Genomic DNA, 22,122 nt, shown 5'->3' with positions numbered 1-22,122 from the left:
CTGGTGGCTTTTCCGAGGCGTCGTGTGTTGTAGATGCCCTCCAAGTCTGGTAGCTGTGTTCCGATGGTCCTCTGAGCTCTATGGACTACCGCTGAAGAGCTTTCCTTTCTGCCTCCATGCAGCTGAGGTACCACACAGGGATGCCATGCGTTAGGATGCTCTCTATGGTGCAGCGGTAGAATGTCATCAGCAGCTGTTGGGGTAGACCAGACTTTTTCAGTGTTTTTAGGTAGAACAGTCGTTGCTGTTCTTTCTTGACCAGCGCAGCAGTGTTATTGGACCATGTTAGGTCCTCCGAAATGTGAGTGCCCAGAAACTTGAAGCTAGACACTAACTCCACACTGTCTCTAAGCGATCGCAGTTTGCATGGGAAGTCTAATCTTGCTCAATGCACCCCAAGCTGAAAGAATGTGAAAAAAAAGACACACAGTGCTAAAGTAACTCAGCAGGTCAGATGATATGTGTAGGAAAGAACTGCAGATGCTTGTTTAAATCGAAGGTAGACAAAAAATGCTGGAGTAACTCAGCGGGACAGGCAGCATCTCTGGAGAGAAGGTATGGGTGACGTTTCGGGGTCGAGACCCTTCTTCAGACCTGAGTCTCGACCCGAAACATCACCCATTCCTTCTCTCCAGAGATGCTGCCTGTCCCGCTGAGTTACTCCAGCATTTTGTGTCTAGGTCAGATAGTATCCCTGGAGAACTTGGATAGATGATGTGTAGGAAGATACTGAGGATGGTAGTTTACAATGAAGATAGACACAAAGTGCTAGAGTAACTCAGCAGGTCAGGCAGCATCTCAGGAAAATATGGATAGGTGATATCTCAGGTCGGGACCCTTCTTCATAAGGCTGTGGAGGTCTAGTCAATGGAATTCTTTAAGGCAGAGGTGAACAAATTCTTGATTAGTAAAGGTGTCTGGAGTTATGGAGAGAAGACAGGAAGGAGAATGGGTTTGAGTGAGAAAAATAGATCATCTATGATTGAACGGCGGAGTAGAGATAATGGGTCAAATGGCTTAATTCTGCTTCTAGAATTTATGAACTTCAGACTCAAGTGAAACTAATTTCCCCATCCAAAAACATTGCAGTTTTTAAAGAGTTTAAAGCTTTAATGGATATCTGAAACCCTTCCTTCCTTGAAATAGCAAGTGAGTAAGGATTTAAATTGTATATTTCAAAACTGCAATTGGTGAAGGTTTATTGGGCGAGATAAAATTTTAAGGAGTCAAAATGGGTAGATAGATTTAACCGATCAGTCAGTTGTGAGCCTGGACTAATTACTGAACAGACTGGAGATCCAGAATGTACAGACTCTGTTCTTGTTCTTTCAAAGGGAATATTAGAGTAATAAAGTCATACAGTGTGGAAACGATCCTTTTGGCCCACCTTGCCTGCATCGACCAACATGTCCCATCCACTCTTGTCCTACCTGCCTGCGTTTGGCCTAAATCCCTTTAAACCTGACCTACCTGTCTAATTGTTTCTTAAATGTTGCAATAGTCCTCAGCCTCAACTACTTCCTCTGACACCTCATTCCATACACCAACCATCCTTGGTGTGAAAAAGTTACCCCTCAGATTCCTATTAAATCTTTCCCCCTTCACCTTAATCCTATGTCCTCTGGTCCTCGATTCCCCGACACTGGGCAAGAGACTCTGTGCCTCTGTGTGTGTTCTTGATATGAACTCAACACATCTTTAGCTGTTTCTGAATACTTAAAAATATTGTTTCATGTAATTCATATTGACATGTGTCTTTCTCTTAAACTCTCAGATGGGTGTATCAAATGAACCCCAATCACTCAATTAAACAATGCCTCTGAACATGTTAGAAGGCTTTTACATTGAACCGAGCCAAAACCAAAAGAGAAATTGTTAGTTGATTCGAAACACAAATAGAAAATGATCAGTCATTTAAAATTATAGAAGAATACACAGGAATGGGGCTTTCAGCCCATGATGTTGTACACTTAGTTTTAGTTTTTATTTTAATTTTGGAGATATAGTGCGGAAACAGGTCCATCGGCTCACCGAGTCTGCACCGACCAGCAATCCCTGCACATTATCACTATTAGGGATTAGGGACAATTTTACATTGATACCAAGCCAATTAACCTACAAACCTGTACGTCTTTGAACACGTGTTGTATATTATGAGCAAAATTATGTCCCTTTATCTTACATCGTACACCTGTTATGGTCAAGTTTGTTATGGTTATGTTTATAAAATGGCATATCATGTTGCTTTAATACTTTAATATACTTTACATATCTAATAATCGTCATTTTTTGTCTAAACTCTTGCAGTTTGTAAAACCTGTATCGTCCGTTACTTGGAGACCAACAAGTATTGTCCTATTTGTGATGTCCAGGTGCACAAAACTAGACCCCTTCTTAGCATTAGGTGAGTTCCGATGCCAGGTATCGTATGGATCCATGTTTGGGGAGATTTATTGTCAGATGTTTTATTTTGTCGGAACATTAGTAAATCTTTCTGCTCGTTTTAATTGACGAGGAAATCACATTTTTAATGAACGCAAACTACGAAGCTTGTTCCTGTCATCAGTGAAGTCCAACTTCTACTTTTAAAGAGACACAAGCCACTGCGGATGCTGGAAGCATGAGCAGAACACAATGTGCTGGAGTAACTCAGTGGGTCAGACAGCATCTCCGGAGGACATGGACAGGAGACGTATTGGGTTGGGACCGTTCTGATTGAATCAGTCTGAAAAGGGTCTTGACCCAAAATGTTGTCTATCTATTCCTTCTGCAGATGCTGCCTGACCCGTTAAGTTACTCCAGCACTTGTGTATTACGTTTAAAAATTAAAATCAATAGGTGGGAGTCATATTTTGACTAATGATTAATAAATGACAATTATGTATATGGGATCTAACTATGGGAAATAAATGCTCAAATTTTCTTCTATAGTGCTGCGTTAATAGTTATAATTCTTCGAATTTGATTTAATATCCTCCAAAATTTCAAAGCTGGTTTTATAGATCTGCTCTAATGTTCTTTGTCTTCACAAGCCATTTTCCATTTTTCTACAACCACTTCTCCTCTTGTTCCCCACAGGGCTGATAAAACATTACAAGATATAGTCTATAAATTAGTTCCGGGGCTTTTCAAAGGTAGGAAAATTGCTGCCACTTTGTTTGCGATCTTAAGCCATATTTCGGTGGTTTGGATCTGAACATTCTGCAATTACTTTGCTTCTTTTACAGATGAGATGAAGAGACGGAGGGATTTCTACTCAGCCCACCCATCAGCAGATGGTAAATGTTTATATGGAATTGGAGGATTAATAGTTCCTGCAAATATGATACTGTTGTTGTGAACCAACCCTTCCCTCCCCTCCCCTTAGCTCTCTGAATAGCATGATGCATCAGAAAATATCACTATTCATAAAAGTTAGGTGTAGCTTTATTATTGTCACATGCACTTAGGTACAATGAAAAGCTTTTGTTTTTGTTGCTACCCAGTCAAGTCAGATAATACTATTCCTTCTTTCTCTCATTCCTTCTCCCATTCCTTCTCTCCCGAGATGCTGCCTGACCTGCTGAGTTACTCCAGCATTTTGTGAATAAATACCTTCGATTTGTACCAGCATCTGCAGTTATTTTCTTATACAGAAAATACTATATGTAAATGCAATCAACCCAAACTCAAATACAATAGGTAGAGAGAAGGGGAAAGATAGAGTGTGCAGAATATAGCTATCAGCATTTAGTGCTGCAGTTCTGGGGACAAATTCCTATGTCTGTGCTACGGGGGTTTCCTAATGTTGAACACAAGGATGAACGTGTTAGCTCCTGTTTCAGTTTATGGGGAGACACATCAATTACATTTTCATCCTCTCCACTGGCTTTTCAATGTCGGCAAAGAACGGAGACGAGGAAAAACCTTTTTCAGTCTGAGAGTTGTAAGTCTGTGGAATGCTCTGCCTCAGAAGGCAGTGGAGACCAATTCTCTGAATGCATTCAAGAGAGAGCTAGATAGAGCTCTTAAGGATAGCAGAGTCAGGGGATTTGGGGAGAAGGCAGGAACGGGGTAGTGATTGAGAATGATCAGCCATGATCACATTGAATGGTGGTGCTGGCTCAAAGGGACGAATGGCCTCCTCCTGCACCTATTGTCTATTGCATCCATCCCACTGTCATATGTAAAGAAAAACTCCATGGTCAAAACCTACCCCAAACAATCACCAGGGCCTCAAAATGTTAAACTAAAGCAGCGTCTGTGGAGACAAAAGGTTGAAGTTGATGTTTCAGGTTGTGACTGCATCAGGCTAAACCAATGGTCGAAAGGTCAAACAAGCTACTGTGTTGAAGAAGAACGACATTGTTAAGGTTTTAGAGATTGTCTACAACACCTCACCAACTTCTACAGATGAGCCATAGATAGCATTTTATCGGCATGGTTTGGGACGAGCTCCACCCAAGACGCAAGAAATTGCAGAGAGCTGCAGACGCAGCCCAGACCACCACACAAACCGACCTCCCTTCCATCGATGCCTTCTACATTTCACGCTGCCTCGGCAAGGCCACCAACATAATCAAAGTCTCACCCCAGTTGGTCACTCTCTCGCCTTCCCTCTCCTAACGGGCAAGAGGTACAGAAGCTTGGAAACGCTCACCTCCAGGTTCAGGGACAATTTCTTCCCGGCTGTTATCAGGAACTGAACCATCCTATCTGGAGACCGACCATCTACTTCATTGGAGACCTTCGATCTATCTTCACTTGGACTTTACTGGGCTTTATCTTGCACTTAACGTAAGAGTCCTTTATCCTGCATTTGAACACTGTTGCACTAAACATTGTACCCTTTATCCTGGATCTGTACACTGTGGACGGCTTGATTGTAATCATCTATCGTCTTTTCGCTGACTGAATCGCACGCAAAAAGCTTTTTGCTGCACCTCGGTACAGATGACAATAATAAACGAAACTCAACATAGAACAGTACAGGATGAAGACAGACCCTTCGACCTGCAATGTCCGTACTGAACTTGATACTAAGTTACAGTAATCTCCTCTGCCTGCACGTGATGAAATGAGCAGGTCTGGATTTGAACAAGCGGGAGAAGATTACATAAGGAATGACAGAGCAGGGAAATATTGAGCACAGAGAAACCAGTGTGAGGAGCATTGTTCACCAAGACAGGACAGGTTTACTATTTTTAACCACATGTGGTGTCTATGAATAAATGTACCCATTATTGAGTCGCAGGTCCTTCAACCAACCGAGCTGACTGCAGCAGCTGCCAGGGTTTAGTCAGACTGAAGAAGGGTCTCGACCTGAACAATGCTCCTCACACTGGTTTCTCTGTGCTCAGTGTTTCCCTGCTCTGTCACTCCTTATGTAATCGTCTCCCTCTTGTTCAAATCCAGACCTGCTCATTTCATTCCTTCTCTCCAGTCACTCCGGCTGAGTGACTCCAGCTTTTTGTGTCTATCTTAAGATTAAACCAGCATCTGCAGTTGCTTCCTACATAGCTGCTAGAGTTTGACGGTATCACATGTTCCCTGAAGCCACCAGTGACTATAGACTGCGAGTCGTCGTAGCTATCCCTCGAGGTCGCGGATGATGGTCTACCTTCCGTTGTAGCGATTGAGTCAAGTATTCATCACATCCATGTGCCGGTTCTTGACTAGCGGCTTCCAGCCATCACGTCCCATCGCCCTAACCCCCATCGCCGAAAGTATTAAGTGAAGTTTTGTGCTGCTCACATAACGAGGACGCCTGTGCGTGTGTTTGTTTAACGTGCACTTGATGTTGCACTCCAAGAATCACAAGGTCCTTCACCAATCTATCAACTCATTCCAATGGCAAGGGAACCAAGACGATTGGACCTGAGAGATCTGTTGCAGTGCTTCGTCCGCCTTCACAGCCGTTGGGTTCAAGATAACTTTGTCCGCCTGGTCTGCCGTTGAGGTCTTGTACGTTGGATCGTTCTTAGTCGGGACCCTCATCCTCGACCTTACCGCCATGGGTTGCCCGACCAGAAGCTAGTGCTTCCGACGGCATCGCTCTTGGAATCATGGGGACACGCAAGCCTCTTCACCACGACAAGGCGAACGATCGGAAGAGAAGTCTGCAAGTACAGTAATTAAGACAAATCCTTTCCAGGAATGGAGTTAGCAAACGAGAAGTGTGTGCAGAAAGAAAGTTGGAACATAGAACATAGAACGGTACAGCACAGGACAGCCCCTTGGCCCACAATGCGTGTGCTGAACCTAAGTACAAGTTGCACTAATCTCCTCTGCCTGCACATTATAAAATGAGCATGAATCTGGATTTGAACCAGGGATCTCGATGTAGTCAAAAACTCTACCACTGGGTGATGCCCCCTACTATCAAAAATGAATAAAGAACCTGCAGATGCTGGATATCAGAAATAAAATTTTAAAATGTTGGAAATGGTCAACAGACTTTGTCAACGGTCAACCAGGCCCCTGGTTCTGGACTCCCCCAACATTGGGAACATGTTTCCTGCCTCTAATGTGTCCAACCCCTTAATAATCTTGTATGTTTCGATAAGATCCCCTCTCATCCTTCTAAATTCCAGTGTATACAAGCCTAGTGGCTCCAGTCTTTCAACATATGACAGTCCCGCCATTCCGGGAATTAACCTAGTAAACCTACACTGCACGCCCTCAATAGCAAGAATATCCTTCCTCAAATTTGGAGACCAAAACTGCACACAGTACTCCAGGTGCGGTCTCACTAGGGCCGTGTACAACTGCAGGGCCCTATCAAATTATAATCAAATTATAAACTCAAGTGTATAACTGAGTCCAATGATTTCTCCTTCTTCCTGAACAGTCACGAATGGTTCGAATGAAGACCGTGGGGAGGTTACAGAGGAAGAAAAAAGAATTATCACAGATGACGAAATCATTAGTTTGTCCTTAGAGTTTTATGAAGGCAACAAGTAAGTTTAATTGTGCTTTCTGACAAAAAGTGGTTAATTGAAATAGGTGACAATGGCCCGTTTCCTTTATCATCGTTACTTTTTTTTTGCATTACTTTTGCTCATTTGTTCTGTATTTCTCCACATCACCATCCAGATCTCTAGTTTTGCTTTCCCCGACCCTCAGTCTGAAGAAGGGTCTCGACCCAAAACGTCATCCATTCCTTCTCTCCAATAGATGCTGCCTGTCCCACTGAGGTGCTCCAGCATTTGGTGTCTGTCTTCGGTTTAAACCGGTGTCTGCTGGTTAATTGGTCCACACACTTAATTGGAACCCCCTTCTTTTGTTGGCTGAAAGAGTAACAGTGTGAATTTAGACAACTGTAATCACATATACCACTGGGATTTAATGCAACAGGGACATTGTTCTGTAAAATGACCAAGGGTCACAGAATGTTGGATATACTCAGGGGTGCAGTACTGCCCGGAGTAAAAAAAGCCAAAATCAACAGTGGGGAATTTTAACCAGCGGGGAATTTAACAGTGGCAGCTCCGGCACCTAAAAAATTAGCATTGCAACACTGGGTATACTGTAAAAACACTTCCATAAGTGAAATGTGGAGGAGGTGGAGGTGGAGGTGGGGGGGGGGGGGGGGGGGGGGGGAGGGGGGAGTGACCGACTGAACAATCTGACCTTGGGAAACATCTGACAGAATATTCCCCCTGGCACATTTCTTTTCTCTTCCTTGTTCAAGAGATCGATTGTGATCCATTGGTACAAATAAACTCTGCTATTTATGGTTTTCTTGGGTGAAAGGACAAGGGCAGACAGTGGTGAGCAAGTTTATTATTGTATGGGCGGTGCAATGGCATTGCAGTTGTGCTTTCTCTCAGCTCCAGAGATCCGGGTTCGATCCTGACCTTGGGTGCTGTTTGTATGGCACTTTCTCTCTGTGACCGAGTGGGTTTCATCCCAAAGACATGCAAGTTGCTAGGTTAGTTGACTGCAGTAAATTTCCCCTGATGTACATTGGCAAGTGGTTGGCAATACTCGGGAGGAGATGGGTGAGTTTAGAGAGTTCAAGAGACACAGCATGGAAACAGGCCCATTGGCCCACCGAGTCCATGCCACCCTTTGCTCACCCATTCACACTAGTTCCCTGCACACACGGGTGACATTTATAGAAGCCAATTGACCTACAAACCTGCACATCTTTGGGATGTGGGAGGAAACACACATGGTCACAGGGAGAACGTGCAAACTCCACCAAGTCAACCCCCCGAGGTCAGGATTGAACCTGGCTCTGTGGCGCTGTGAGGCAGCAGCTCCACCTGCTGCGCCACTGTGCTGAGAGACAATATGTTGGGGAAATGGAGCACAGCTGACAGGTAGAATAGACTCATTCAACCAAATGGTGCAAAAAATATGAATGTCGTTATACTGAGAACCATGTTATCCCTTTACACATGTATTGCATTTCCAACATTTTTCCGTCCTTGCATAAATTGAATGGTTTTGTTCGTAGCCATTTGCTGCATCTCCCATTGACTGTAATATTTCTATGAGGCCTGCTTTCATCATAGTTCATTGGAAAGCTAGAACCTGCAACAACGTGGCATCTTTAAGACCATGGGACATAGTCTTAGGAGAGTTATAAATACAGAGAAATCTTGGAACTGATTTCACGCAAGGATCTGACTCAGAGTGGCGTGATATTGACCAGATCAGCTGCAGGTCAAAGGATTAAAGCAGGGCAAGAGAGCGGAGGAATCTTTCTTGCTCCTTCAGCAGAGGTTTAGTGTCTACAATTCCATCAATCTGGGTGCCATCCTGATCTGTGGCAATGTGGAGTGTGTGGCATGTTCCCCCCCCCCCAATCACTTATGGGTTTCCCCAAGGTGCTCCAGTTTCCCCGCACCATACCAAAGACACGCAATTAGCCTCTGTTATATTGGTGTTGGTGCTCGTGTAAGAAGGAATAGACCACGAGAACATAAACATAAATGGGCCATTGGCATTGCTCTGAGAGCTAGCATTGACTCGATGGGCCAAATTCCTTCCCACAATGCCAAATGGAAATATGGGTGACATTGCTCCATACATTAAATGATTAGTCCATGAACAATTTTTAGTTGTATTGTCAAAATCATCAAAAATTATGCATTCATTTAAAGTGAAATGATGGAACTGATCAACTTCGATGCTCATTGAAATTTCTCTCCTTTACTCTGGTCACCACTTCCTTTAACAAATACACTTTTAATTACTGGTGCATTCCATTTACTTATCAAACCAATTCATGGCTCCAACAACGTTGTTTTGTTTTAAACTGTACATGCCGGTTCATTTAGATTCCCTCTCCACAGATGCTGCCTGTGTTGTTAAGCATACGCCACATTTTCTGTTTTTAAAACCAATACTAAGCTGAAAACCATTTTCGTTTTCGTTAAAAGCTTTAAATGTAATTACCTTGTTTCTAAATGAACGATTAAGTCAATTGAATGTTGCATCTGTTTGTCTTCCAAAGTTAACATCATTTTCCATTTATCTGCAAACTGTGGTTGATGAAAAACCAGACCTTTGATTTTGTTAAAGTTACAAATCATCGCATTTACTGCTTGGCTGCTGTTGTAATTGAGACTAACCTGGCTGCAAACGGTGAGAAAGCGGTGGAGCGATTTGTTATGCTACTTGGGATTAACATATCTGTATAACAGCGAACCACTCGTGGGGTGAATGGACGGATGAATATTGTTCCTTTGGACGATCCGAAGTCTTGTTTCCTGAACGTGTAGAATGGAACTGCGGATGATGGTTCACGCCGAAAATAGACACAAGGTTCTGGGGTGCCTCAGCGGGACAGGCGACACCTAAAGAAGAGTCTCGACCCGAAACGTCACCCATCCCTTTTCTCCAGAGATGCTGCCTGACCCGCTGAGTTACTCCAGCACTTTGCGTCCATCCTCGGAGTAAACCAGCATCTGCAGTTCCTTCTTACACCAGCAATTATATATTTCAGTTTGGAGATACAACAAAGAAAAAACAGACAACTCGGGGCCCACCGATTTCACGTCGACCATCGATCACCCGCTCACACGAGTTCTATGGTACCCCACTTTCTGCCTATCTTCGTGTTTCCTGAAATATTTTTGATCTAAAATGTCCCAATGTGTTTGTGTTCAAGGTCAGAAAAGAAAGAGGTGCCACAGACTGAAGAAACAGACAAAGTGAGTTTGCTGGCGGCGGCGCCTGAACTATTAAACCAATTTCCTGTATTTAAAATGCCGATAGAATATCACCTCGGCTGCTGCAAGGTGCAAATATCGACAAGAGGAAAAATCAGACATGGAGCAACAACTTTTATTTCTTTGGTTTTCGCGCACAGACTCATCTTTTAAATTGCAGTAATCAAAGAAACGCAGGCTATTAATAATCCGAACCGCCCAGCAGAAAGTAAACAGTACTTAGCAGACTTGTAAACAATCCATTAATTCGTTTCCTCTTGGCAGTGACATTGATTAAGAAACAAAACCTTTTAATTATTTGAATGGGAATTCTAGACTGTAATTTGGTTATTGGCAGTGAAATCGTAAGATGTCACATTGCCAGAGGAGTCTGTGATCCGCTCACCCCTACAGTAACCCCCCTCCCCTTCCCTCTCCATTCCCAATCTCGTCCGCACATTCCTAGATTCTTGCCTTCGCGTAGTTATCCAAATTTGCCTTCACTAACTGTTATTTTTTTAGCTGCGTTTAAGTTTATTTACAGATGAACTCGTCTTTTTTCGTGCTACTCGGTAAAAGGCGAGGAAAGTGTGTCAGAAACGTCAAGGTTACATCCTGAAAGGGTCAACGATAAACAATTTAAACGGGTTTAAAAATAAACACCATGTTGCTGGAGTAACGCAGCGGGCCAAGCCAGGCACCACCTCTGGAGAACATGGATGGGCGACGTTTCTTCAGACTCCGGGCATTGAAACAGAGGTAGAGTCTGAAGAAGGGTCTCGACCCGAAACATCAGCCATTCCTTCTCTCTGGAGATGCTGCCTGTCCCGCTGAGTTACTCCAGTATTTTGTGTCTACCTTCGGTTTAAACCAGCATCTGCAGTTCCTTTCCTGCACAACGTTATCGTTTGGATGCGAGATAGGAACCTCCGTTAACAGATTCAAACTTCACGGGGAAAGAATGGAACGATCAGATTTGGAGGCTTTTTTTCAGGAATGGCGTTTAGTTATCGTTTGAGGGGCTGGGGGAGGGGGGGGTTATGGTCGAGTTGATCAACTTTGTGGCCTTGACTATTTTGTCAGTATTTTTAGTTCAGTGTTGCAAAACCCTGGGTTAATCTCCACTCTATCAATTCTTTGACCCTTTGACAAAAGGTCATACCATTAAACGTTTGAACATAACTCCTGCGGGCACTTTCGTGTCATAAGCAGGCAGAGAAATCCCGGTCACTAGTTTTCTCCGGGTAATAATACAAAATAGACTAGACAATAGGTGCAGGAGGAGGCCATTCGGCCCTTCGAGCCAGCACCGTCATTCAATGTGATCATGGCTGATCATTCTCAATCAGTACCCCGTTCCTGCCATCTCCCCATACCCCCTGACTCCGCTATCCTTAAGAGCTCTATCTAGCTCTCTCTTGAAAGCATCCAGAGAATTGGCCTCCACTGCCTTCTGAGGCAGAGAATTCCACAGATTCACAACTCTCTGACTGAAAAAGTTTTTCCTCATCTCAGTTCTAAATGGCCTACCCTTATTCTTAAACCGTGGCCCCTGGTTCTGGACTCCCCCAACATTGGGAACATGTTTCCTGCCTCTAACGTGTCCAACCCCTTAATAATCTTATACGTTTCGATAAGATCTCCTCTCATCCTTCTAAATTCCAGTGTACTTTGGATTTACTTTGACCCTACACCAAACTACAGTTGCCTCTCAATTGTACAAAATTAATAACCGGCGTAGGTCCACACACTGGCGTGTTCCAACCACAGAACTCTAGCTCATGTGTAAATATCCAGAACTTTAGTGAAGTCCTAACGCCAAGATATAATCGCTGCAGACTCGCACATTGTAAACAAGTCATAAGATCACACCGCCTTTGCCGCCAGAATTTAACCAAAACGCGTGTTTGGTAATTGCAATACCCTGATTCCAATGGGCATTATAAATTCAGAAAAAAATATGTTTAATAATCATCAGGGGGGAAAAAAAATCCACTTTGTGGCCCTGCAGTCTCCTTAATGTTGGGGGAGTCCAGAACAAGGGGCCACAGTTTAAGAATAAGAATAAGGCCATTTAGAACGGAGATGAGGAAAAACCTTTCCACTCAGAGAGTTGTAAATCTGTGGAATTCTCTGCCTCAGAAGGCAGTGGAGGCAAATTCTCTGAATGCATTCAAGAGAGAGCTAGATAGAGCTCTTAAGGATAGCGGAGTCAGGGGGTATGGGGAGAAGGCAGGAACGGGGTACTGATTGAGAATGATCAGCCATGATCACATTGAATGGTGGTGCTGGCTCGAAGGGCCGAATGGCCTACTCCTGCACCTATTGTCTATTGTCTATTATTGGCCTATTATTAGTGATCAAAATTGGACCCGGATAGCATGCATGGTGTTTTTCTTTGAAGGGCATGGTTTGAAAGTGAGGGGGGTGGGGGGGGGGGCAACGTTTAAAGGACAGATGCGGGACAAGTTTTTAGTGGGTGCCTGAAACGCGCTGCCAGTGGTGGCGTCGGAGGCAGATACAACGGTGATATTTAAGAGGTGTTCAGACGGGCGCATGGATATGGGGGGACAAGGATCACTTTGTGGCAGGGGGAGATTATTTTATGTTGGCATCATGTCCGGCACGGACACTCCGGCCGAAAGTTGCTGGGGGAGTTGACAGCTGCCACAGCCAACTCGGTGGATTGAAAGACGCGCTCCACTAGTTATAACAGAGATCTTTATCAGTAGACGCCAGGTGTGGCGAAAGAGCGGCGCTGCCCAGTCTTGGAGAGCATGGAGGTTTCCGAGCGCTGCATAGTCCCCTGGTTTATCACTATTTCTGGACTTCTGGATGGGCATATGGATATGAATGAATGATACTTTATTATTAAAGTCCATAAGCGTAGACTATTTGCAGGGAAGGGGGGGGGGGGGGGGGATATGGATTATGTGCAGGCAGATAAGAGTTGGTCTTGGCACCGTGTTTTGCACAGGCATTATGGGCCGAAGGGCCTGTTCTTGTGGTGGACTGTTCTACCTTCTATAATCTTCTCCCCGTACATACATCATTTTCTTGGGGGGGCTACGGAGTCCAGAACAAGGGGCCACAGTTTAAGAATAAGAGGTAGGCCATTTAGAACTGAGATGAGGGAAACCTTTTTCAGTGGAATTCTGTGGAATTCTCTGCCTCAGAAGGCAGTGGAGGCCAATTCTCTGAATGCATTCAAGAGAGAGCTAGATAGAGCTCTTAAGGATAGCGGAGTCAGGGGGTATGGGGAGAAGGCAGGAACGGGGTACTGATTGAGAATGATCAGCCATGATCACATTGAATGGCGGTGCTGGCTCGAAGGGCCGAATGGCATCCTCCTGCACCTATTATCTATTGTCTATTGGAACAAGTAATAGTTTTTTTTCTTCCAGTTATTTTCACAATCGGTGAAGCTCGGGGATTGGGGTCGCCTCTACCCTCGTGTCCAGCGGCTCACCTGTCTTGTGTTTGTCTCTCTCCACACTCTAGGCCAACAGTGTCAGGTATCTACGGTGTCCCGCCGCGATGACGGTGATGCATTTGGGGAAGTTTCTCCGGAATAAGATGGATATTCCCAGCAATTTCCGAGTAAGTTTCTGTACCTCGAAACGAAGGAAACAAATCGGATTGAAATCTGTTCTTTGCCTTTACTGAAATCGTTTGCCTTGATTCTAGATTGACGTCATGTACGAAGACGAACCTCTGAAAGATTACTACACGCTCATGGACATCGCATATATTTATACGTGGAGACGGGTAATTAACTCTTTGGTCATGGATCAAGAAATATGGTGGCTTCTGAAGGTGAAATTGTTCACATGTGCGTGTTCACGCGGGCTTGGCTCATTGCGTTGATCTAAAGCCAGTTTACATATTTGGAGATGGTGCAGAAAAAGGTTTACAAGAATGCTGCCCGGGTTAGAAGGTGTTAATTAGAAGGTAAGGGGAGGTTGGACTGACTTGGATTCTTTTCTCTGGAACGTCAACGGTCGAGGGGAGATCAGATGGAATCTGTAAAACCGTGGGAGGCACAGATAGGGTAGGCAGTCAGAACGCCCCCCCCCCCCCCCCCCCCCCGGGGTGCAAATATCAAATACCAGAGGACACAGCTTTAATGTGAGAAGGATAATGTCTTCTTGGGACATGTTTTTTTTTAATACAGGGGATGGTGAATGCCTGGAATGGAGGCAAAATACAAGAGGCTTTAAGATGGGCACGTGGATACGCAGGAAATGGAGGGATATGGATCACGTGCAGGCAGGGGGGATTAGTTTAACTTGGTATCGTGGTCGGCACGGACTCTGTGGGCCGAAGGGCCTGCACCCGCGATGTATTGTTCTATGTTCCATGATGTGTTTGGTGTGTATGTGTGTACGTCAGTGCGTCCAAACAAAGACAGTGCACTTCATCAGTATATCACCTTCCCCGTCCATTTCTCGATAAACAGACGCGCTATGGAGCTAGGAATGCTCCTGATAGCGTGATCACCTCAGCGGCCAATATGCAGGCAGCAAGCCATAAACATGTATATGATCCTCACCGGGGAACATGTTTTTCTGATGTTAAGTGATAAATATTGGTCCCAGAATACTTCGTGGAGTGTCAAGATAATTCCCCTGCTCTTTAAAATACCGACGTGGATTCTTGTCCATTCACTTGAGAGACTGGGGGCCTTAGATTAAAGGTTGTGTTGAACGTGGAGACCTCTGGAACAACCGTCCTCCGATGTTGGTTAGACGGCTGAGGGAACAATGAGACTGCGTCTGAGGCAGGTAGACACAAGATGCTGGAGTGACTAGGCGGGTCAGGCAGCGTCTCTGGAGGACAGGAGTCGGAGGCACCTCGTTTCTCCAGTTCCTTCGCACGAGAAAGATATTTGGTGTCGCGGGCAAGGCTGGGACGTGATTGTACACGCCACCGTGCTCCAGATAAGCAAGCCCCTGTGAAACGAGGGCTGGCTGGCTTCTCTGCAGTCGCAGCTGTCCCTGGCTCCTGTGTCAGGTAATTCTCGGGTGAACTGGAAGGTGGAAACAACCTCGGGAAGCCAATCATCTTTCAGTTGTTGAGCCAGGCGTGAAGGCGAGGATATTACAGTCCTTGGTGTACGCTCCCTGTTGATGGAAAGGTTGTTGTTTTTCTCTCTCTCTCTCTCTCTCTCTCTCTCTCTCTCTCTCTCTCTCTCTCTCTCTCTCTCTCTCTCTCTCTCTCTGTGAGCACGGATTCTGGGCTTGTAGCCAGGTGTGGGACTGCGCGGTTACATTCGGGTCAGCTTCGCTAACGTTGTCATGAGTATTCACACCCTGAGTTCCTTAATTAACCCGCACGAAACGCATTACCCACACAGTCTGTGGTAATTCGTGTGAGTCTATTCCTTTCATGCGTTGAATTGAATGGGGCGGCGGAACCATAAGTGCAGGTGTGGGCCACACCTGAACTCACCTTCGTCACTTCTGCAACCAGCGCTTATTTATCAACACAGTGCTTCACACCACATCACATTATACATGGGGCCAACAGAGTGTATTCTATAGAGAGACCCAAGGAACTGCAGATGCTGGAATCTTGAGTAAAACACCAAAGTGCTGGAGTAATCCACTGGAGTATCTACGTGTTTATGTATAGTGATACTTGTACTGAACTGTATACAGAAATGAATTACACTGTGGGGAAAAACTGCAGATGGTGGTTTAAATCGAAGTTAGATACAAAATGCAGGTGTAACTCAGCGGGACAGGCAGCATCTCTGGAGAGAAGGAATGGGTGACATAGAAATATTAAAACATAGAAAATAGGTGCAGGAGGAGGCCATTTGGCCCTTCGAGCCAGCACCGCCATTCATTGTGATCATGGCTGATCATCTACAATCAGTAATCTGTGCCTGCCTTCTCCCCACATCCCTTGATTCCACTGGTTTCAGGTTGAGACTGAAGAAGGGTCTCGACCTGAAACGTCACCCATTCCTTCACTCCAGAGATGCTGGCTGTCCCGCTGAGTTACTCCAGCATTTTGTGTCTATCTTGAATATCACTGTACCTCGGTACACGTGAAATATAAAGTACCATGCCACTCCCTAACCCAGCAGGTCAGGCAGCATCTGTGGAGGGAATGGATCGGTCTGAAAAGGGGTCCCCTAACCAAAATTATCCACAGACATTTCCACCACGGATGCTGCCTGACTTGCTAAGTCGCCTCAGAACTTAATATCTTCGAGGGGTAAAATGCAAATCGTGCAAATTCTGTAAAATTAACCCAAAGTTGCTGGGTTCAGATTGGATACGAAATTTCAATATGCAACAGAGTGTATTCTACAGGGAGACCCAAGGAACTGCAGATGCTGAAATCTTGAGTAAAACACCAAAGTGCTGGAGTAATCTTGAATATCACTGCTAGGAATTTAATTATTAAACTGAGCTCTGGACAACAGGCATCTGTCTCCCGCAAACACCCACACCCCAAAGTGTATGAAATCGATTGGAGATGTGGATGAATTTATGTATCAGGGATGGATTATTTTGAACAGTTGAATCTGAATTAAAATCAGATTAATTCCAAAATTTCACTACAACTGGATAGACAATTCTGTGTATGTGTGCGTGCATGTGTGTGTGCTTGCGTGTGTGTGTGTGTGTGTGCGTGGGTGGTGTGTGTGGTGTATGTGCATGTGTGTGTGGTGTGTGTGTGCGTATGTGTGTGTGCATGTGTGTGTATATGTGTGTGTGTGCGTATGTGTGTGTGTGCGTGTGTGTGGTGTGTGCATGTGTGTGTGGGGTGTGTGCGTGTGTGTGCATATGTGTGTGCATGTGTGTGGTGTGTGGTGTATGTGCATGTGTGTGTGCGTGTGCTTGTGTGTGTGGTGTGTGTGCGTGTGTGTGGTGTGTGTGCCTGTGTGTATGTGCATGTATATGTGTATGTGTGTATGTGCATATGTATGTGTGTGTGTATGCGTTTGCATGTGTGTGTGTGTGTATGTGTTCGCATGTGTTTGTGTATGCCAGTGTGTGTGTGTGTGTTTGTGTGTATGTATTTGCATGTGCGTGTGTGTTTGTACATGTGTGCGTGTGTGTGTGCATGTCAGGGAGAGAGCTGAGTATATATGTACATACATACTCGGCCTGTCCCTTTGATGTAACATTTCTAAGAAGCATTGGAAGAACGTTGCCTGGATTAGGGTACGAGCGACAAAGAGAGGGGCCACTAAGTTGGGTTGTTTACTCTAGAACGCTGGAGGCTGAGGGGAGACCTGACAGACGTATATACATATATGTGTGAGAAGGAACTGCAGATGATGGTTTAAACTCAAAAAGCTGGAGTAACTCAGCGGGTCAGGCAGCTTCTCTGGAGAGAAGCAATGGGTGACGTTTCGGGTCGAGATGTCTGAAGAAGGGTCTCGACACGAAACGTCACCCATTCCTTCTCTCCAGAAATGCTGCCTGTCCCGCTGAGTTACTCCAGCTATTTGTATATACAATTATGAAAGGCGTAGATAGGATAGACCGTCAGAACCTTCCACCCAGGGTTGAAACATCAAAGACTAGAGGGCATAGTTTCACAGTGAGGTGGTGGTTGGGGGGGGGGGGGGGGGGGATTTAAAGGAGATGAAAAGCAGGCGCAGTCCTCTTTCTTACAGTTTGGCTTTCTGACCAACCAATTGTTCAAGCGCTTTTGATTTAGTTCAACAAAGAAACTGACATGTTATTAAACAAGTTTTCACACAGAGGGGCCCGGGGCCCTGGAACGCACTGCCAGGGGGTACGGTAGAGGCAGATACGATAGTGCGTTTAAGTGGCTTTTAGATAGGTGCACGGATATGTGAGGAATTGGATCGTGCATGGGCGGATGAGCTTAGTTTAATCTGGCATTATTTTTGGTGCAGACACTGTGGGCCGAAGGGCCTGTCCCTGTGATTTACTTTGTTCTATGTTCAATTGAGCACCCAGGGAACTGCAGATGAACTGCAGTCCGAAGAAGGGTCTCGACCTGGAACGTCGCCCATTCCTTCTCTCCCGAGATGCTGCCTGACCTGCTGAGTTACTCCAGCGTTTTGTGAATAAAAAGGGAACTGCAGGTGGTGGTTCACACCAAAGATAGACACAAAATGCTGGAGTAACTCAGCGGGACAGGCAGCATCTCAACAGACAAGGAATGGGCGACGTTTCGGGTCTGAAGAGGGTCTCGACCTGAAACGTCACCCATTCCTTGTATCCAGAGATGCTGCCAGTCCTGCTGAGTTACTCCAGCACTTTGTGTCTATGTGCTGTGTTGGACGGCCTTCCCATAATCTAAGGCTAAGCGGCCAATGACTGAGATACGTGTGTTTCATAAACAAGTGAGACCCCAACAGTGTTTTGAAACATCTACTATTTGGGTAGAGATTGTATTCATGCACGGTATGATTTGACTTTTAGGACCGAGATGGGAACGTTTTTTTTCACACAGAGAGTGGTGAATCTGTGCCACAGAAGGTAGTTGAGGCCAGTTCACTGGCTATATTTAAGAGGGATTTAGATGTGGCCCTTGTGGCTAAAGGGATCAGGGGGTATGGGGAGAAGGCAGGTATGGGATACTGATTTGGATGATCAGCCATGATCATATTGAATGGCGGTGCAGGCTCGAAGGGCCGAATGGCCTACTCCTGCACCTATTTTCTATGTTTCTATGTAGTAACGTTTGTGTTTCCTGTTCTGTTTGTAGAATGGTCCTTTACCCCTGAAGTACAAGGTCCAGTCCGCCTGCAAGAGGTTAAAACTCAGCCATCCCAGCGAGGACTTCGCCAACGCCAGCGTGAATTCGGAGAGTGAGTCTGTGAGTGACAAGGGTAGTCCAGTGGCCGTTCCCTCCACGTCCTCCTCACTGCCGAGTCCCGTCACGCCCGCGCTCTCTCCCAACTCCCAGTACCCGCTCGCAGCGGCCTCGGCGGTGAACGGGAGCACAAACTGTCACCAAATGCTACCGTCCGTTCTCAGGGGCCGCAAAGTGACTGTCAACGGCTCGGCGGCCCCGGCCACCTGCTGAAAGCCGGGGATTAACGACAACCTATTGGAGGAAGAGGAAGGAAGAACGCCCCTGTACAATATACACCGCGCGGCCGGGCACCTGAGCTGAACGCCGCGCCCTTTATTAAATGTAATATATATATTCTGTTTAGCAATATGGTTATTGTCAGAAACCTTTGTATTTCCCCACACAGCTTTTTAAATGTAAACGGCCAACATGCACCTCTAGGTAAAGGTCCCAGAAGCCTTGAATCTGGTCATCCATTGCCTCGACTTGCAAACCTTCAGTACAGTCGATTCCTGTTAAATGGAGCACAGTTGGCAGGGCCGTACAGTCTGGGCACCGCTGGAAAACTAGGCGCTATCGTTTTCTCTTTCAAAGGGAAAATTACCTGTAAAATAATCTCATGCGTTCATAGGTGATAGTAGCAGAATTAGGCCATTCGGCCCATCAAGTCTGCTCCGCCATTCAATCGTGGCTGATCTATCTTTCCCTCTCAACCCCCATTCTCCTGCCTTCTCCCCATAACCCCAGACACCCGCACTAATCAATAGTTATAGTTGTTACAGAGGGAACAAACCTGCCCTTCCCCCGCCTCCCCGAGCTCACGTTGTAACGTGGTAGAAGCAAGGAACTGCAGATGCTCGTTTATACTAAAGACAGACACAAAGTGCTGGAGTGACTTAGCGGGTCAGGCAGCATCTCTGGAGGAAAAGACTGGGTGACAAAGGACTGAAGAAGGGTCCCAACCCGAAATGTCACCCATCCCTTTTCTCCAGAGATGCTGCCTGACCCGCTGAGTTACTCCAGCATGCTGTGTCTATCTTTTGTGCCAAGTGGTCCTTTGACTTTCAACCTCATGATTTGTGAACGATTGGAGTTGAGCGGAAATAGAAGAGTCGGGTGTTGGGAGACAGATCTCGGCTACACTCCTTTAAATGATATCAGGAGACTTTGTGTCTGAAAGATGTGACATTGTGCATAAGGTCGATAAGATGCGACCTGTAAATAATTGCACGTATCTCATTCATTATGTGGCTTCTCACTCGAATAGGATAGAAAGTGAGAAAGCTAAGAGATGCTGATCTCCGGATTCCTGCTTTGTACTTCTGGGGAAAGCAGGAAGTACTGATTGAACGGGGTACTGATTGAGAATGATCAGCCATGATCACATTGAATGGTGGTGCTGGCTCGAAGGGCCGAATGGCCTCCTCCTGCACCTATTGTCTCTTGTCTATTGTCTATCAGTGTGTTTTTTTCAGTTGGATGTGTCCGTTGTGTTCAGTGTTCTTGTTTTAATCAAAATGCAAAAGTGTTGGAGGAACTCAGTGGGCCAGGCAGCATCTCCCTAGGGCAATGGATAAGCGATGTTTAGAGTAGGGATGCTTCTCATGTTGTCCATGTGTCCGAGTTTATGGTCGTCGGAGTGAAGGTGTCCTTTGAGTCACTGTTGCAGTGCAGTGGGGACAGAGTTGAGTTGCAGTTGAGTTACTTACGTTTCTGATTCCAACAGTCAGATGAAGGCAGAATCTGAGATAGACCCACCTTGAACCCTCTGACATCCTTATTGAAACTGACCGAACAGTGAAAGGCCTGGAGAGAGCGGATATGGTGAGGACGTTTCCACTAGTGGGAGAGTCTAGATCCAGAGGTCATAGCCTGAGAATTGAAGGACATTCCTTGCGCAAGATGAGGAGGAATTTCTTTAGTCAGAGGTTGGTGAATCTGTGGAATTCTTTGCAACAGAGGGCTGTGGAGGCCAAGTCAATGGATATTTTCATGGCAGAGATAGATAGATTCTTGATTAATACAGGTGTCAGAGGCTATGGGGAGAAGGCAGGAGAATGGAATTTGGAGGGAGAGATAGATCAGCTAAGATTGAATGGCAGAGTAGCCTTGATGGGCCGAATGGCCTGAATCTGCTCCTATCACATGAGCCGTAGGCACAGAGGCTCCGGCACATTCCCTCAATAGCGAGTTATCAATTTGTGGAATGGTTCTTCCCCTCTCAAGAACAATTTGCTTTATCAAAGGGATAAAGCAAGGATAAAGGGATTAGCTTTCCCAAGCAAATGTTCCACTGCATTTGGAAGTCCCATTCCCGTTGGCATTTGGTCACCATTCCCACTTTCCCAGGGGCTTCCTGTAATTTCTTCCGACGTTTTGGCTGTAAGGTCCTGCGTGTAGATGGATTCAGGTGGCGATAAGCTACAAATGTTACTCGCCTTACTTTCCGAATATCCTGTTTAGAACCCTTTGGTATAAAACTTCAGCTGGTGAGATTGGAACGTCACTTGCAAATATTGCGCAAATATTGAGATACACAGAACTGGCGTTTGATAATTCCATAAATTAGCTATTTCCGATTGGAAGAACAATTGGAACGACGCTAAAAAAAACAACTGGCGTCGACTTGCTCAACACAATTGGAGACTTTAGAAAAACAACAACCTCAATTAATTGGAGTCGACTGTACAATTTAGCATTTCAATGCTTACATTTTCTTAGTTTGATGTGCGTGCATGTGCGTATGTATGTGTGTGTGTGTGTGTGTGTGTGTGTGTGTGTGTGTGTGTGTGAGAGTGAGAGAGAGAGAGAGGGAGGGAGAGACAATTTTGAGTGTGGATGAATGGATATGACATGAAAATCCTTTCCCTCTAACGATTTGCTACCGACAGAATAGCACAAATGAAATGAGTTCAGAATGGAATATTGTTTCATAAATTTTATTTTATGTTTTGATAAACTTATTAAATCATTCTAGAATTGTATTTACTTTAATCATAAGCATCTTCCCGTGTTTCGGAATAACGTTTCGATCGTAGATTGGGATCTGATGCGACAGCATCATAATGACACCACCCATTTATTTTCTAAAAGCGAAAAAACCCCACCTTATTGAATAAAGTTTTGAAAGGAATGGAGAGGTTTAACGTTAAAATGGCCTCATTTAGAGATTGTAAACTGTAATGTG

At 45.2% G+C, this 22,122-nt stretch overlaps 1 protein-coding gene across 2 annotated transcripts in view; it reads left to right on the top strand.

Annotated features, from left to right (window-relative positions):
• The window catches only part of LOC144607667 (polycomb complex protein BMI-1-like), a 41,760-nt gene extending 19,909 nt beyond the window's left edge, over window positions 1-21,851 (top strand). For both annotated transcript variants that reach the window (XM_078424672.1, XM_078424671.1), the window contains 8 exons: window positions 2,308-2,404; window positions 3,079-3,134; window positions 3,228-3,278; window positions 6,830-6,938; window positions 10,103-10,145; window positions 13,644-13,742; window positions 13,830-13,910; window positions 18,846-21,851. In XM_078424672.1, coding sequence (XP_078280798.1) covers window positions 2,308-2,404; window positions 3,079-3,134; window positions 3,228-3,278; window positions 6,830-6,938; window positions 10,103-10,145; window positions 13,644-13,742; window positions 13,830-13,910; window positions 18,846-19,166 — 857 coding nt within the window. In that variant the 3' untranslated portion in view covers window positions 19,167-21,851. The remainder of the gene's footprint in view (window positions 1-2,307; window positions 2,405-3,078; window positions 3,135-3,227; window positions 3,279-6,829; window positions 6,939-10,102; window positions 10,146-13,643; window positions 13,743-13,829; window positions 13,911-18,845) is intronic.
• The last annotated feature ends 271 nt before the right edge of the window (window positions 21,852-22,122 follow it).

Source organism: Rhinoraja longicauda, chromosome 29 (assembly GCF_053455715.1).
Source record: "Rhinoraja longicauda isolate Sanriku21f chromosome 29, sRhiLon1.1, whole genome shotgun sequence".
NCBI lineage: Eukaryota > Metazoa > Chordata > Chondrichthyes > Rajiformes > Arhynchobatidae > Rhinoraja > Rhinoraja longicauda.
Note: the sequence above shows the minus strand (reverse complement) of the source record. Positions and strands in the feature narration are given on the sequence as shown.